We start from the raw sequence: 17,372 nt of genomic DNA, 5'->3' as shown, positions 1-17,372 counted from the left end.
GCTCATTACATACAGGCATAGGACGAGTTGAGGATAAATTCTAGGACATGGTGTAGGATGCACCAACAGAGGCAGCACCTCACCTCACCCACCTCTCATTGGCCTCTACCGTGCTGCCAGTATTCCTTTTGTATCTGTAATCAGACAGGGCGAGCCTCTATCTCTCTATTACAGAGGCAGTGATTCCTTAAGGGAGGTTTTTTGTTACTCAAGAGAATTGAGACAAACGTTTTCATAATGTGTCTCCACATCAGAGAACAGCAATAAAGGCAATAGCTGCAGGGAGAGGAGCTCTTTGGATATAAACAAATGCAGAATATGTGATTTAAACAAATGCTTAATGTGTGATTTAAACAAATACAGATTATGTGATTTGAAACAAATGCAGAATGTGCAGGTGGCATAAATATTTAAACAGATGAAGTTCAGCCCCTGCAGTGCTTAAGTTTCAAAGGTGGATTCTGAAGCGGGGGCACATTACTTCCTTTAAAATAAAAAGTGGAACTCCTGCCAGGAGAGCGGGCGTGTGTTGTTTAGCACCATATGTAGGTTTGAAAAAAAGCCTCTGGTTCCTGTTCAGCAAGGAAGCCCTCAGGAATTATCCTCCAAATGGTTTAGTGAGTTCAGATGGCTACTGGGTGTTCCTTTGCAACAATAAATACCGTTGAATGAATGATTAAAGGAAAGTGCACGTGGCCGCAAATAGGGTTTCCCGCCCCTTCTTGCACTGCCACTATTGCACAAGGGTCCACAGATTCTTGTGTTGTCCCTTTTATAATATGGATCACCCCAGTGCACATTTTACACTCACTCAATCCAGGGTTAGATTGGGATGAAACATAGGCCCGGGCACCCTAAACAAAAGTGGCCCGCATTTGGGTAATGCGCCTTTAAGCAAAACACTGCTTCGGTGTTATAAGTATTATGAAAAGAAGGGGAAGGGTTGACTAAAAGGGGCATGTTTGCTTAACTTCACTGAGATTAAAAATATGCAAATGCTTCCAGAACTCTGTGTGCATTGATTAGTTCACACTGGTGAACCACATCTGAATATAAGTGAGGCCACTTCTGCTCAAGCCCCCTGTCCCTGCTCAATCTGCATTCATTAATGGGTCGGCTCAGCGAGGGTCTAGGAATGACACCTCTGTCTTCTTGGTAAAAGAGAAATGATAGAGGCCCATCTGCCTCTGGTAAGGCCGCTCAGACCCCCGCTGGGCCACTGGCAGCATCTGCACAGACGCAATCCAAATCGGCCTCCATCCTGCCCAGAAAAGTGTTCCACAGCTGCAACCCAGATACAAGCCCATCGCCAATTGCCCGAGTGCCCGCCTTACCAATCCGACCACGGCTCAATAACAATGGGGCGTCTCCTCCATGGCATGGAGGCGTACCCAATGCAAAGGAGAAAACACTTTACCTTTACACCTGCGTCGTATTTCATACGTGGGAGCAGAGGCAAAAAAGCTCTTGGGAGGCGCACTGATTGTAGCATAGAAGTGGCACACAGTCAATGCTCCCACCCTAAACGCACCCATGGGCAGGGGATCACAGGGCTCGATGGGATCCCTCATGGAATCCCCTGTAGGTGATCGACACAACACACTGTAGGGGATGCCTTTTTACCTCTTCAAACAGAGGCTGGTCTACCCTCAATGAAAGATGGAGTCATGGTTACAAACTGTGGCTCTGTCTTCACTAACGTTCTAGCCTCATCACAAGTTAGGGCTGTCAGAGTTTGCAACTGCACCAAGGACAGAGCTTTTTTTTGCTGTATATCATTGATTCTTAAATTACGGCCCGGGGACCGTGGGCCTAATTCACAGAACTAACTTAAGACAAAATCCTAAACTTACTACCATTTTGGTATTCACAGAAGGCAATTACTGATTTCGGTATTCATAGTAGTTAGGAGTCCTAACTTTACTACTCCTAAACTGAGAAAAATCCTAACTGTAAGACTTTTGGTATTCACAGAAGGCATTTAGGAGTCCTAAAGTTAGGACTCCAAATGTCTGTGAATACCGAAATGAGTAAGTGCCTTCTGTGAATACCGAAATGAGTAAGTGCCTTCTGTGAATACCGAAATGAGTAAGTGCCTTCTGTGAACACCAAAATGGTAGTAAGTTTAGGATTTTGTCTTAAGTTAGTTCTGTGAAACGGGCCCCGTATGCGGGCCTCCCTGCCTTTACATCCTCCCCTCAGGTGGACAGCAGCTCTGTTTACTAGAAAGATAGTACAATAATAGGTGTTAAATAAACAGTCAAGCATTTATTTACAGGTTAATTGGGGTTAAGGAAAGGAAGTAACTATTGAGTCTTGCACCACTAAACTTTAGGAGCATCTTCATTTTTAAAGCCATCTTGCAGCAGAAGTGCAAAAATATGATAAACTCTCTTCAAACTTCAAAAAGTGTATTTAACTAACACAAAGTGATAGTTTCCACACATGAATTTAGAAACATTATTTCATCCACCCCACTTTGACAACAACGCCAATAGTGAGAGGCAAGTTAGTGGTTATGTGCATTCTTTGGGTGACCTGGGTTCCTATTATACAGGTAAAACATTATAGTTTATTAAATCAAACACAGGAGAAGGTTTTGCATGGCGCACATCCTGAAGTCATGTATTTGGAGATCCTCATTTATAACGAAGAAAAAGAAGGGAAGGTGAACTAAAACTATTGCCAAGGATCACACAATTTGGTAAACTGGGGAAGCCTGGATTAATACCAGGTTTTCTGGCTACACATTTTGCAATTCTGCAACTCGATGTATATGCTTTGCTCCCCTACACCCACCTTACTGCCATTGACCACCTCCCCTCCACCCCCAGTCTGACCGTACCCCGCTGACATCAATGCGGCCCTTGGTAACATCACAGACCACACTTTTTGGCCTCTGGGGAAATTTTACACTCCAAGGAATCCATCTGAAAGTATCTGAACATTTAATAGTAAACGTTTGTGTGCATACTCTGGACTAGAATGAATAAAGGCAGCAGCACCAAAACATAAAAAAAGTAAGTTTACATCCCGGATTGAAACATGTAAAGCTTTGTATTACAAAGAGATTCACACTTCAATAAACATGGCACACGTTTGCAATGACACCATCTTCGCCACTTTGAATGAGAAACAAAGGAATCTGCCGCTAAAGCGCCGATAATGGACTTGATAATATGCCTTTGTGAATGCCCATAGCAGCCCAGGTTCACACCAGAACCTGGGCTGCTATGGGAATTCACAAGGACTTGTTATCAAGCCCATTATCGCCGATTTAGCGGCAGCTTCCTGCCGCTAAAGCGGCGATAATTTTATTGCCGTTCTTGATAATATGCCCCAAAGTCTTACACTGTTCAACAATTTTCTATGACCACACCACCCCAAAAAGAAATCACTCCAATCGAGTAAAGAACAATTTGGCACAAAATGGACTTAATTCCAGACCAATGAACCGCACTACAGGCGGGGTTTTGACTCACCCTTCAATGTATATGCACATCGGCAGACAAAAACTCACAATAAAAGCTATAGGAAGATGAGTCGACAGAAAAGGGACAGAAGGACATAATGTTAAAAGGAAGGATAGGTTAAAGGGTGAATAAGTCAAAAGATGCGTGGGTGGCAGTGGTGGCTTATCCGTTGGAGCAGAGAAGTGTTGCCCTACTTAAATGCCCCCGAGCTGAAAAATAATATGATAATTCGTTACATTGCTATTTTTCAGCCTTCCATCCCGAACCGAGAGCTAGGATGGGGCGGGGCTTAGTGAGAGCAGCAGCAGGGAAGAGGGGGGGACTGTATGTGCACTTTTCAAAGTGCGCATGTGCCTTAGTCTGGCCGTCTTGCGACGGGCAGCCAGACAAGCACACTTTGAAACCGCTAACCCAGCTGTCTTAAGAAAGCTGGGTTAGAGCAAGTGCAGGCCTCCAGAGCGCTGTGGAGCGCCGAGACAGGTCACTACCTCCAATCAGGGTGCTGCTCTTATGCTGGTGAAAGCAGCACCAAGATTGGTCAAGGGAGTTGTTGGGGCCTGCACTGCAGTTGCGACGAGGTCCGGAGTGAGGAGGGTCTGTAGGTAAGTGTTATTTTCACATATTTTAGTTTATGTCCATGCCCATTTATTTGTATTTTTTTTTAATTTATTTGCACATGCACACCCGTCCCCCAGAGAGGCCAGCCCCCACTGGTAGGTCGGTGAAAGGATAGATGAAAGGGTGATGGGTGAAAGGATGCACATAGTGAAAGGAGGCAAGTTTGGGTATGTGAAAGGATGGGTGAAAGGATGTGTGGATGGGTGAAAGGATGGACAAAAGGGTGGATGGGCGAAAGGATAAAAGGGTGAATGGGTGAAAGGATGCATGGGTGTGTGAAAGGATGAATGAGTGAAAGGATGCATGAGTGGGTAAAAGTATGGGTGAATGGATGCATGAGTGAGTGAAAGTGTAGGTGAATGGTGAAAGGATGGGTACGCTGGCGAAAGAATGTGTGAGTGAGTAAAAAGGTCAATGGGTGAAAGGATGCATGGATGGGTGAAAGGATAAGACGGTGAATGGGTGAAAGGATGCATGGGTGCGTGAAAGAATACATGAGTGAAAGGATGCATGAGTGGGTAAAAGGATGGGTGAATGGATTCATGAATGAGTGAAAGTATAGGTGAATGGTGAAAGGATGGGTGAGTTGGTAAAAGAATGTATGGGTGAGTAAAAAGGTCAATGGGTGAAAGAATGCATGGGTGGGTGAAAGGGCGGATAAGAGGGTTGTTGAACGGATGGATTGGTGAAAGGACAGGTGGATGGATGGATGGAATGGTAAAAGAGTGAATGATGGGTTAAAGAAGAAATGGATAAGAGAATGTAAAAGTGGAATGGTGGATATCAGCGGGTGGATGGAAGGGTGAAAGGAAGAATGGATAGAAGAGACAAGAGAGCTCTTCTGGGGAGGATCGTTCTCACTTGCATCAAAGCTTTGGTTCAAAGTTAGGGGTTCGGAGGGTATTTTCATTTTCTGGCTACTCCCTTGGTTCTCACAACCACAGTTAAACAAACACAGAAAGTCAAACATATCAAGTAATAAAGACACTGGGTGGCATGCACCTGAGATCACACCCCCACAAACAGCATAAAAGCAAAGAAACTTGAAAAAGCATTCATCTATGAACATCAACTATAAGTAGCGGAAGGAAGAGGCTGCTGCACTGCTCTTACATACCTGTGGCACTGCCACCGGGCTTGGGCAGCAAGAAGACAACAGCAGGGGTAGAAAGTGCACAGGATGGCAAAAGCCCTCTTTAAATGCTGATCTTTCCAATCTTTCCTCAGCAGAAAATAGGAGGCTCATTAGAGCTTAACGGTGGGTCGAAGATGAACACAGTAATGGGCTTTTGGTGACTTGACTTCTATGCACCACCTCACCTCCACTATGCTGAACTCCACAGAAGACAGTAAAGCACGTGGAGACACACATACACACAGACACATGCACAGAGGTTACTCATCCACCAAAGACATTTTACAGGCGCATTGGGTGGGGCGGGGGGGGGGTGTTCTGGAATATCTTAGGAGTCTTCCAGCTTCTACCAGTAACAGATGTATGCCCATGGAAACACCCTCTGCACTGGAACCTAGGTACAACAGCTATCCAATTAGACCCACCCACAGCAACCTGAGCAGGGAATGATGCTGTAGTTGACGGATTGCTGTGGCCAGCAAGTACACACACTGCAGTAGAAGTCAGAGGGGAGGAGGATGTGGTGCATTCAACCTATATAGGATGCACTCTACCGCTGAACTCCAATAGCCCATAAACTGACACCGAGGAAAGCTCCCGAGCAGCTCGCCAGGACAGACGCGGAGGAAGTCTGGGCACTCTCACCAGGAGGTGGAACACTATTCGTGTTCTTGCTCCCTGTACCAGGAGGAATGTGTGACATGGATGAGGTTTGACTTTCACACAGCATCTTGAATTCCTTCCACATTGGGCCCATCAGTACATCTATGTCATGTCATGTTACATCTGCAAGGTGGCATTATTGACATTATCCTTCTGTAGAAGTGTCTGTGATGTGCCGGGCTTAGGTGCCAAGTGGCCCAGTGCCATGAAGATCACCCTTAGTTAACTGGATCCAAGGGCTTCCCCTTTCTTATGAGCATAGGCCAGTAAACCGCAGCATTTTGGGATTTTTATTATTTTTTATTTCACAGAGTTTTATATAGCACAAACTTGACCCGAATCGGGTATCAGAGCGCCTTACACAGCACCAGTTGCATTACATGAGGACACATTCATTTTTTTGTTGTTTTTTTTGTTAAGGCACGGGGAGATTAAGTGATTTTCCCAGAATCACAGGATGTTCAGCGTCATTGCAGAGGCTCGGACCCAGTTCCCCAGAATCGAGGTCGACCGCCACAGCCGTTAGGCCAACTCCTCTCCCCTATTGGCTGAAGTTTGCCCCACGTCATAAGGCCGTTGGACAGTGGTCAACGGATATTGCCAAAATAAAGATACTGCATTAGTTTCACACAGCAACCGGGCAGCGGGATGCAAGCTGCAAGTTCTGCCCAAACTGCCCTAATCTACAGGGTGACGTTTGTCTGAGTTGACCCAATCCAGATGTTTGGGAGATCTGTTGGTGTGTTACATTGGGCAATGTCACTTTCACTCTTTAAGAGGACACTGAAACCTAAAACCGCCATATAGTAGCTTGTTAAGGCATAGGCAAGCTCTGCACAATGTATATAAAAATTTGTCATTTTCAGAACTTCAGTCTTTTGTACAAATGGCCACTCTAGTTTTCATTTCCACAAGTAGAAATATTGAGTGGCACTCATACAGTGGAATATCATTGAGATGGCCTCTTGGTGTTGACAGCTTTTGTTCCACTGTGCCATGTGGCTTGGGGCTATAGTTCTGCCTGTGGTCATGTCCATATCTCATTGACCAGAGCCTCCTAGTATTCTTTCCTCTGTCTTCAACGCCAAGTCGCCTTCTTCCCATGTATGCATCTCTAGGTCAGCTTCCCATGGTCATTGTGTGCTAGTTTTGGACTCGTTTTGGACTCTATGTCCCTTTGTCTAGTTTGTCCCAGTATCATCACCCTTCTGTCAGTGTTCCTTTATCATTGCCCTGTGACATATTTCCATGTATAACTGTCCACAGGCATGTTACCATATATCTGTTTTACCTTCAGGAAAACCCTATGCCTGTGTTACAATAATAGTGCCCCTGTGTCAGTGCTATGTTTATTTCCTCAGGTCAGTTTCCTTGGCCAATGTTTCATTGTCAGTGCTGTGTATGGGCAAGACAAGGGCCACCCTACTCACATGGAACAAGGACATCTATTATATAACAAGGAACAGTGGCTCCTGTGGACAATGTGTGCGATATCTGGTAATGGTTAGCTCAATGGCAATATTTCTGGTTGAGGAGATGTCTGAGACAGAAAATGGAACCATATACAGCAAGACATTTAGGAATATTTGCGTTTTGTGTAAATAAGTAATCAATTAAATCAACAAAGGTGTGGGGTGTCCCAAGTGAACATAGAACCTAAATATCATATTTGTGACAGTTTGTGACATACAAGAAGGTTTCAAAAATACAAAAACGACCATGTCATAAATATTCATTAATAAATCACAGCCATCTAGAACAATTGTAGGGGCTGAAGAATGGTTTGTTTTGGGATTGTGTTGACGTTGTTTTGACCCCAACATCAAGAAGGGGTCTCTTCAGGACCTAGCATAGAGGGAAACCTTGAAACAAGATGATTAACTGTCAGATTGTCAAGTGCACACCACAGGAAAGTTTGTTATAAGAGAGAGATGCTCACTATGGGCCTGATTCACAGAATGAACTTAAGACTCAATCCTAAACTTACTACTATTTTGGTATTCACAGAATGCACTTACTACTTTTGGCATTCACAGAATGAACTTACTACTTTTGGTATTCACAGAAGTTAGGATTTTGTCTTAACTTTGTCTTAAGACATACTTAAGACAGACTTAAGACAAAATCCTAACTTAAGACTGTCTTAAGTCTGTCTTAAGTCTGTCTTAAGTTTGTCTTAAGACAAACTTAAGACAAAATCCTAACTTCTGTGAATACCAAAAGTAGTAAGTTCATTCTGTGAATGCCAAAAGTAGTAAGTGCATTCTGTGAATACCAAAAGTAGTAAGTGCTTTCTGTGAATACGAAAATGGTAGTAAGTTTAGGATTTTGTCTTAAGTTCATTCTGTGAATCGGGCCCATGGGGCCCAGTGAGAGGAAGAGAACTGACAGTTCTTACAGCGTGTATCCTGATACGCAACATCCGTAACTGTGTTGAAGAAACACGGGCATTCGTGTTTACAGAGGTTATCCGTTATTAGCAGCGTGTGAGAAGTCTCAAGTAAACGCTCAGCTCGGGGCCTCCGTAGTCAGCGTGCATGCTGTTCCAGGTTGGAAGGTGGATGGGAGAAGACCATCGAAGTCAGCCTCCATTCGAGAAATTTCATTTCCTCTATAAACACGAATTCCCATGTTTCTTCAACACAGTTACGGAAGTTGAATACCATGTACACGCCGTAAGAACTGTCAGTTCTCTTCCCCTGACTGGGTGCCCGGCTGGGCCCCATGTGAGTACCTCTCTCTTATAACACCCTTCCCTGTGGTGTGCACTTGACACTCTGACAGTTAATCAACCTTGTTTCAGGTGTTCCTCTATGCTAGGTCCTGAAGAGACCCCTTATTGACGGTGGGGTTGAAAGACGGTCGACACAATAGACCAACAGCTGTTTCCTGGCAGTGGCACAATGGTGAAGAGGCATCGATATGTTTGATGAGACTGCCGCAACATATTATGACTTTCCTCACCGCCACTGATATAACCCCTTCGCTGCTCATGACGAGCTCGTCATGAACAATGGGAATTCAGAGAATGCAGCACAGGAGGGGAATCTCTCAAGCACCCAAGGTGTTAATTGAGGTCTTTCATCCATGAAAACGGTAGTGGTGACGAAGGAAAAGACGGCCCGTGTGCCTCACTCCATGTTGATGCACATAGGGGGTCACAGCATGCGCCTCCCTGTGTGCCTGCATCCCCAGTTCCGGCAAGGCCTTCACAGTCTATGCCATGCATGAACTTCTTTTGACATTCCAATGGCGGTTCCAAATTTATAGGCACCACCATAGGAACGGCAAAGAATCGCCCGCCAATTGCTAAGAAAGTCCGAATACGGCGGGCGGTTCTCTCACAAGTTTGGTAGTGCGGCAGCAGCAGGGGCCCGCCGACGCACCATCAACCTCATAATCGGGCCCTAAATGTTCACTACATGGCCTCATTGAGTCTAGATCCCACAAAAGATAGAATAGATTAGCTGTGGAAAGTCAGTCAGGCATAGCTAATCAGGGTTAGACTGGGACAGAAAATGAACCTGGGCTCTAAAGTAAAAGTTGCCCCTATTAGTGAATCAGAAAGCTATAAAAGTGGCCTATGTTTCCAAATTGGAACAGTTTAGAACTTGTGAAGACACGCTGCATATGTGTTTTGGAAGACTACAAGGGTCTGAGCTTGCTGCTGTCAATTTTGTTTTAATATCAACAAAATCAACAGCAAAAACTGACTCAGCAAACCATAAAACAGGCCCACATACAGCTAAAAAAGTCCTACACACTGACCTGTCAGAGCAGCTCGTTGGGCAGTGCCCGATAGCCCTATAGGCCAGTCCGACCCTGCCACAATGTTTCCTTGGAGATTACACACTGGTTCTAAAGACGCATAGAGGCTGATTCACCTCCATGTAGGAGGTGACTTAGCATAAAGGTGAAAGTCATGTAGGAGTACGTGAAAATAAACTCCTGTGACGCTCTTACATATTCTTACATACTTGGATTGACCTAAAAACAAGTACAACTGGGCTGTTCTAAGCCTATACTTATACAATTAGTACAAATAGAAAGGACTGATCCCTCTTTGCACTTTTACTTTTTGGGAGTTGGACATTCAGGGCTGATTGACACAGGCATGTAAGAGGAGGTAAACTGCAGCAACACTTCCTGCCCTCATAAATTCATTTGAGTATTGCCCGCATGCACTTCAGGTTTTCACCTTGATGATACTGATCACACCTTCAGGTTCTTCTCAGTCCTCATACCATCGGTGCTACTGCAGGGTGGGGATGCGCATGGTCCGAGTTACTTTGAGGTCCGTTTTCACGGATAGATGTAGGAAGCTCTTATTCTGATGCTGTAGCAGGTCCTTCTGGCTGCAGACTTCCAAAAGCTTTTTTGAGGAACACTTTTTTGATCAGCCCTACTCTTGGCTGGCAAGACATTTCCCTTCCCTGGCTTGGAGAGGCTGGGTCTGGGCCTGGGATACTAGTTCCTAAAATGAAGTAATTCTGAGAAGACAGAACAGGCAGGCTTCTATACTCCCACTAAAACCCCAAACAGGATTAGAGGGGTGTGCACTCCTGCTATCAGACTCCACTTCTTCTGAGCTTCCAGACACTTGGGGCCTGATTCACAAAGGTAAATCTACACTTTTATGTAATTTTATGATTGTTTGCTATTCACAAAGGGATTTACAAGTTGTATCTTTACCAATGTGGAGTCTCTGCACATAAAAATATAGGACAGTACTATCTTTTTATGTGTGTAGACTCCTCCCTCGTAAAAATACTGCTCAGAAATTCTTTTGTGAATAGTAAAAAATCGTAAACTTACGAAACAAGTGTATGTTTACCTTTGTGAGGCCTGGTCTAACAACCAAACATTAACAACAAAGAGGAGAGGGGGAGAGTGGGGATCGTTGTGATCCAGAGGGCTAAGATTACCGCTCAAAGGGGGGAGTGGAAGGTCCAGCCACAGTCGGGCCCGGCGGTGAGGGGTAGGCAACAAGGAACGGACACAGGCGGATGTACCTAAGCTACATTGGCTTCACCCCTGATGTCTGACCCGCTGGACACTGTTGACACATATAAACTCTGACTATTAGGCAACAGCAGGTGTTATACAGCCTAAGCTACATTGGCTTCACCCCTGATGTCTGACCCGCTGGGCACTGTTGACACATATAAACTCTGACTATTAGGCAAGAGCAGGTGTTATACAGGTAGTACAATATCTGTGCTTTGGTAAACTGACACTTATGTAGGTCATGTTTTGTAGACAGTAGTTCTGCTTCATTTTAGGTCCTGAAGAATCGCATGTCAATGAACGTTTAGCGAGAAACATGTTGATCATATTTCTTACACCTTAGTACTGTCTCGTACGTGGAAACCTATGTTCCAGCGAATACAGACTAATCTTGTTTTTAGTTGAGGCAAAGGACCACCTGAATAAAGTTGTTTTCCGGTACCTCTTGCTTCATTTTACCCTCACTTACACCTTCTACACTGTCCTGGCCCCACACCCCCACTTCACCCATAGGCAGTTGGATAAAAAGATCTCCGCCAAAGAGCCCCTCTATGAGGTGTTGCCCGTTGGGAATTGCACCGCCTACCCAACAAGGAGCATTGCCTATGATGAAACATGACACCCGCAAGGGTGTGTGAGGTCATTATATCCAACATAATGGATACCCTGGGGTAGTTCTCCACTGAGCACTCCCCCCTTACACTTTAGTGACCTTTTGACCTTCCAGGAACAGCCCAGTCCCCTTTTGCTTGCCTTACAACCAAACATACCTTGGCTGCCAAAGGTGTTAGGAATAGTCACACTGAGCTTTGGATTTTGTTTGCAGCTGGTATACCAGATGGACCAGAAAGACATTTTCGGTTCAGCAGGAAGAAGACAAACACAATATATCTTCAAGTCAGGAGTGAGGTGTGCCTTACCTGGATTTTAAATGAGGGATATTGAATGAGCATGGGAAGTGATGGATGAGGGCTGAATTATTTAGATTTGTAACTTTTCTATAGTGTGGAGGATCACCCTAGTTGTTCATTGTTAAAAGAGTAGGTTCAACCTCACGGGACTGTCACTCAGTGCCAAAATATTATTTGATTTCAAACAATGTGATATAATGCTAGTGCCAATTCCACTGATCGCAGCTAAGGATCCCAATTTGCTATTACCTATTCTCAGCTGGGTTCCCAACTAAGCCCTATTCACACCTTCCAAAAGGCAAGAGTTTCTTCTCATGCAAGTTCCTGACTCATGAATGGGGTAGGCTGATATCTTTCAGTGACAAATGACGGCACTGCAAAACTAAAATAAATAAATAAACAAATAAAACGACTTACCTTGCACTCGTAGCTTTGCCGACTCGGCAATGCAGCAAGCGCAAGATACGTGGTTTTATTTATTTATTAATTTATTTAGTTTTCCCTATTCTGTCGTTTGTAAGCGCACTGCACCGCCTCGCCGTGCAGGCTTGTAAGTGACAAGAGTGACTGGTGGCAAGCACCCTGGCCCGGGAACAAGACTTATCAGGCCATGCTTAACTTACCTAGCAACAAACCTTGGGTTTCCTCTCTCCTTTTTGTTACACTACAGTTTTAGAGATAACTAGGGGTAGCAATTGAAATCCCCTCTGTCGCTACATCCAACTTGTGACTTAACTAACCTGACTGCTTGCTCTTTTAACTTTCGCTAGGTTTAACCACAAATTCGTTGTCCTTGTTCTCTGTCACTGATTGTTAACATGCTGCAAATATAAGATTTCAATAAAATTTACCAAAATTTACAGTGGTCTTAAAATCATTGTCAAAGGTCATGTGTCATCACTTTCTTTGATGTCATCAAGGTCAAATGACGTGATGTTGCTTCCACGTCTGATTCTAGTGAAATTAAATGAATTGACTGAATTGATCTTGGAGATTGTTATTTTGCAGTACTGTTAAAGATCTAATTATCATTCATCTTTTTCTTACGTAGGGCTGAAGGGTATCCCGACAGAATGGCTTTCAAAGCGGCAACATCCTGGCAAGAGATCCCAGGTAGACATGGAAAAGCGACAGCACCCAGGTAAAAGGGAGGATTCTGACGACACCCCTTTTCTGGAGACTGAGAAACGACAGCACCCAGGAAAGCGAGAAGAGGACGAAGTTGACAGCTATTTGGATCTCCAGAAGCGTCAGCACCCTGGAAGGCGCTCGGCAGTCGAGCTGGATCTGGACTACCCCATTTCACAATCGTCTTACCTCAATGACTTATCCAAGAGGCAGCACCCGGGCAAGAGGAGTACCGGCTACAGCAAGCGTCAGCGCCCCGGCAAGCGGAGTTGGGAGGAAGAGTCAGAAGATGAAGACGCTGTCGACCTGGAGAAGCGCCAGCACCCCGGCAAGAGGTTCATGGAGACCGAAAGCCTCGCGGACGCGACACCCTGTGACGGCCAGGACTGCAGTAAAATCAGCCTGCTGGCGGAGTTACTTGATAATGCACAGAAGGGTCGAGGGGAAGAGAAGAGGCAACACCCGGGGAGGAGGTCTCTGTGGGAAGGCGAGATGATCACCCAAGAGTGAGAGGGTGCAACCCTGTGCCAAGCATCATCACATTGTCTTGGAGAGTTCTGTACGGCCACCGAACATTGTCTGAGTCTCCCAAACCCTTCTCCCATGAACAAAACCCAATTACCCCCTAGTCAGAATACTTGATTTTAAAAACAAACATCACATTGCCCTGACTTGTTAGTAAATCATATTACCTTAACCCCTTGCATGCAGCCGCAATTCTGCGCCTGTGCGGCAAAATTGCAAGTGGGCGGGTTCATGACAGCCCCCAGTCATCATCAGCACACGAGCACCGTAGTGCATGACGGCTGGGGGCCGTCGTCAGTATGCAAGGGGTTAAAAGAGAATTTGTCATTCCTTTAAATGCCACTTGTCTGGGTGCATAATATAAGCAATTTTAGGCAAATGTACTCTGAAGTCTTCCCGTACCCTCCTCAACCCAGGTCTTAAAAGAATGCAGTGCAGAGGCACTGGCCTATTAAGAGGTCTCCCACTTTCACATTAGGCCAGTCAACCTATACAGTTCACTGCAAAAGAAGCCATCAATTAACAAAGCACTTGTAATAAGGTGTCACTGTGAATACATTTCCGGTCGAGTACCTTTCCTTTGGCGATTTCTGTTTAGCCCAAATCAAAATGGCCGCCCTTAGGCTTTAAAAAAGTGGATTGAAGGAAGGAAGAGAGGGAAAGTGTTGTGAGAGGAAGGCAGCAAGAGAGAAATTGTAAGAGAGAGAACGAATGGGAAAAAGGAAGAGAAAGCATGACAAAAAGAGAGAGAAAAAGAGAAAGTGAGACAACCATATGTTTAGAGGGAGAGGAGGGAGGAAATATCTCTTGAGCATTTAAGCTTTTCTTACCTACCTACAATCCTTTAAGAGGGCTTGCTTACCCTTCCCTTTAAATCCAAAATGCAAAATTCACACAGAACATAAATTCCTGCCCTAGTAAAATGCCTTTCACTAGGTGGCCCGCAAACCTCTCCCATGTAGAACCATGAAGACACAAGAAATGCCCCATCCCATAATCTCGGTGTTATGTTTTGGTGACGTAAACACATTCGAATCCCGCTTAGTACAATCTCCATCACTCCCCAATCCCCCCCTCCCCCCAAATACAAAACATGAAATTATTTCTCTTCAGTAAGAAAAAAATATAATGAACGTGCAAACTATTTTTTTAGCCAAAGATCTTATCTGTTGTGTTGATCAATAAAAGGTTTATTCTGAGCTGTATATAAATATTTTAATACTGAGGTGAAAGTCTGCTCCTTTGTACAGAGACTAGCAGAGTCCGCTTGCAAACCTTTGATTTATGTGAGATAATAAAGTTTGCATCTGGGATACACCCGCATCCTCTAAGGCTATGTCCACCATTTCTGCGTATGACTCACCCTATTTACTATGCTATTCAAATGTTTATATACTCTTTTAAATTCTAATAAACTTATTGAACAGGAATAGAAATTGTTCACAAGTTGGGGTCACGCCTGATGTGGCACGCTCCCCTGTGCTATTTACCTATGTGCATGGTGCCTAGAATTATACGATTGTGTGCCATGCTGTTTTCCACATAATTATGGATTTGGCACACTTGCCACATAAGCCATCATCTGCTGCATACCATGCTGATGTGTTGCTGCACAGTGGAAGGTTCTTTGTGAAGGTTCGCTGGTCACCTTTCAGTTACTTATTGCTGTATTTGAATGTTAAATCGGCACTATTGAGCTGAAGACTTGCACAGATTGGCTCACGATGAATAACAAGCATTAGAAATGCAATAGGCTTCACATTTTTGGAGTTAGAGCTATTGGCGTTGTAAATGGCAATGTCTTTTATCCTTGTGTGATCACTCCACTGCAAACAAAAACACATAAGTAAACGAGCACTAGCCACCAATGTCCACTGAAACAGGAGTGGTAAATCAAATGTGTGAGCAGATAAACAAAAGCAAACGCTGGTGTCCATGTACGGGGGCCGTCCTTTAACTCTGAATGCATTGACACTGCACTGAAGTGAGTGCCTGCTTGTGCCCCGGATGCACACAACATACGCTGAACATCAAGCACTGGTTGCTTGAAAAATGCGGTGCAACACGGAGAGCGGACAAATATAATTAAGTAATAACAACATAGGAAAGGAAATAATAAATAAGTAAAGTATTTTAGATTGCAGAACCCTGTTACTCAAGCCTCAATGCTAATTTGCTTATAAGCGGAAGCCAAATAAAAGTTTGCAGCCACCAATTTTCATTGCGTCAAAATTAAATTTAAAAAAAGCACACAAATGGAGGAAAAACTCTTCAACACAAAATATTTTATTGTCACTTCTGTTGCATTGACTTGCAGTCTGCTCAGATGAAGTCCGAAGACAAACTCCTTGACCACCACCCCCTTTTTCTCTTAATATCTTCACTCATATCATCCACAATTGCCTGTTATTTTATCTTAAAAGAAGTTACCCAATAATTAAGATATGAAGAAATGTAAAAAAAAATCAGAATCTTATTTTAGTGTTATGTCTATTAACTAAAACCTTAAATAGGAGTAAAAAACATTTTATAATTAGGAATTCTGTGCATTTTTCTTTGTATGGCCGGGATGCCCGTCACCCCCTCCCAACACAATCCCCAATGATGGGAGACGAACGCAGTTCTGAACTTTTGGAAGGCGGGAGGGAGTTACCCTCCTGGCCGTATTTATTAAAATATGAAACAAAATTAAAACATTAAATAAAAGTTTCATATCATGTACAATTTTCATTTATTACATTTCGATGAAGACATGTTCATTGGCTAACCTTAACAAATCTCTAATACAAAGGTTTTCCTAGCCGAATCTAACATCCTGCAAATGCATACTTTCTAAATTAAAATTGTACATCCTAGCATTACGGGCCAACGGCAAGGTCGCAACCGGTGTCAGATCTCTACTACCAAAACTCTCACCCTCACGGTGTGAGTGGCGCATGCGCAGAGGACTGTACCCTCTGTGCCAACTTTAATTTCCCTTGTCTTGTTGGGGGCCCCCCATTTAAACTCGACGCCATCTTAAAGGTCGTCCGAGGACCCGTGTGAGGTGTCTGTAAGAAGGCAGCGTGGACTCCCCCTCCCACCCCACACTGTCTATCACATCCGCCGTCGCGGATATCCGGGCCCCGGGAAATTCGTAGGAGGGGCATATAGCCGCCTCCTCCCCTGGAAGGGGTCTATGGCCGTCTTCCCCTAGGCGACCCATACTTAGCACCTATTTTTATGCAAAAACTCCCTCCACAGTTTAGCGTTGCTCCATTTTTAGGTCCAACTTGACAGCACAGTTGTCACCAGATTTTCTGGGATCAACAAATAAAGAGCTTTCATTGTACTACTAAACACACGTTCTTTAAGGCAGCAGAGAAAACTACAGCTGCTCAAAAATTTCACTTTGAGGTAATGTGCTTTTGCTTGTTAATTCTGCCCTAGAGACGGCTGCTTTGTTTTGACAAGGAGGGAGCTAGCAGTGGGGGGTGGAGGACGGGTGCAGTTATGAAGCAAGAGGGGTTTGGGGGATGGGCCAGGCGCTATCCGCATAAGCGGAAAACATCTGGGGCTCGTGTGGGGTACAAGACCACCCCCCCATCATGTCCCCATCGCTACAAAACCCTACAACCTGATGCAGGGCTTTAAGTTGGATGATAAAACAGGATGGTCTCTCATAGGGGCGTGGCCAAAGTAATTAAGGGTGTGACTTGAAACACTTAAGATTTATAAAACAACAAGTAACATTACACCTACAACAAGCCAGGCCTACTGTCTTTGTCAATGGTTGTAAATAAGAAACAACTACGACTTTGTTGTATATAATATTGAAAATGCTTCCGTTCTTGTGGGCGAGTTTGTGGCGTGAAGCTAGAGCTGTCGACTTTCAAACTGAAAAAGCAGGTTTGAGCCTCACATCGGCTCAAC

General features: G+C 44.4%; 1 protein-coding gene across 1 annotated transcript in view; it reads left to right on the top strand.

Annotated features, from left to right (window-relative positions):
- Window positions 1–14,817, top strand: part of LOC147668705 (pro-thyrotropin-releasing hormone-like) — a 67,944-nt gene extending 53,127 nt beyond the window's left edge. Inside the window, exon 3 of the mRNA XM_086948494.1 lies at window positions 12,859–14,817. Within this exon, the coding sequence (XP_086804620.1) occupies window positions 12,859–13,445 (587 nt within the window). The 3' untranslated portion in view covers window positions 13,446–14,817. The remainder of the gene's footprint in view (window positions 1–12,858) is intronic.
- The last annotated feature ends 2,555 nt before the right edge of the window (window positions 14,818–17,372 follow it).

This window comes from Lissotriton vulgaris, unplaced genomic scaffold (genome assembly GCF_964263255.1).
Source record: "Lissotriton vulgaris unplaced genomic scaffold, aLisVul1.2 SCAFFOLD_2011, whole genome shotgun sequence".
In the NCBI taxonomy this organism is placed as follows: domain Eukaryota; kingdom Metazoa; phylum Chordata; class Amphibia; order Caudata; family Salamandridae; genus Lissotriton; species Lissotriton vulgaris.
Note: the sequence above shows the minus strand (reverse complement) of the source record. Positions and strands in the feature narration are given on the sequence as shown.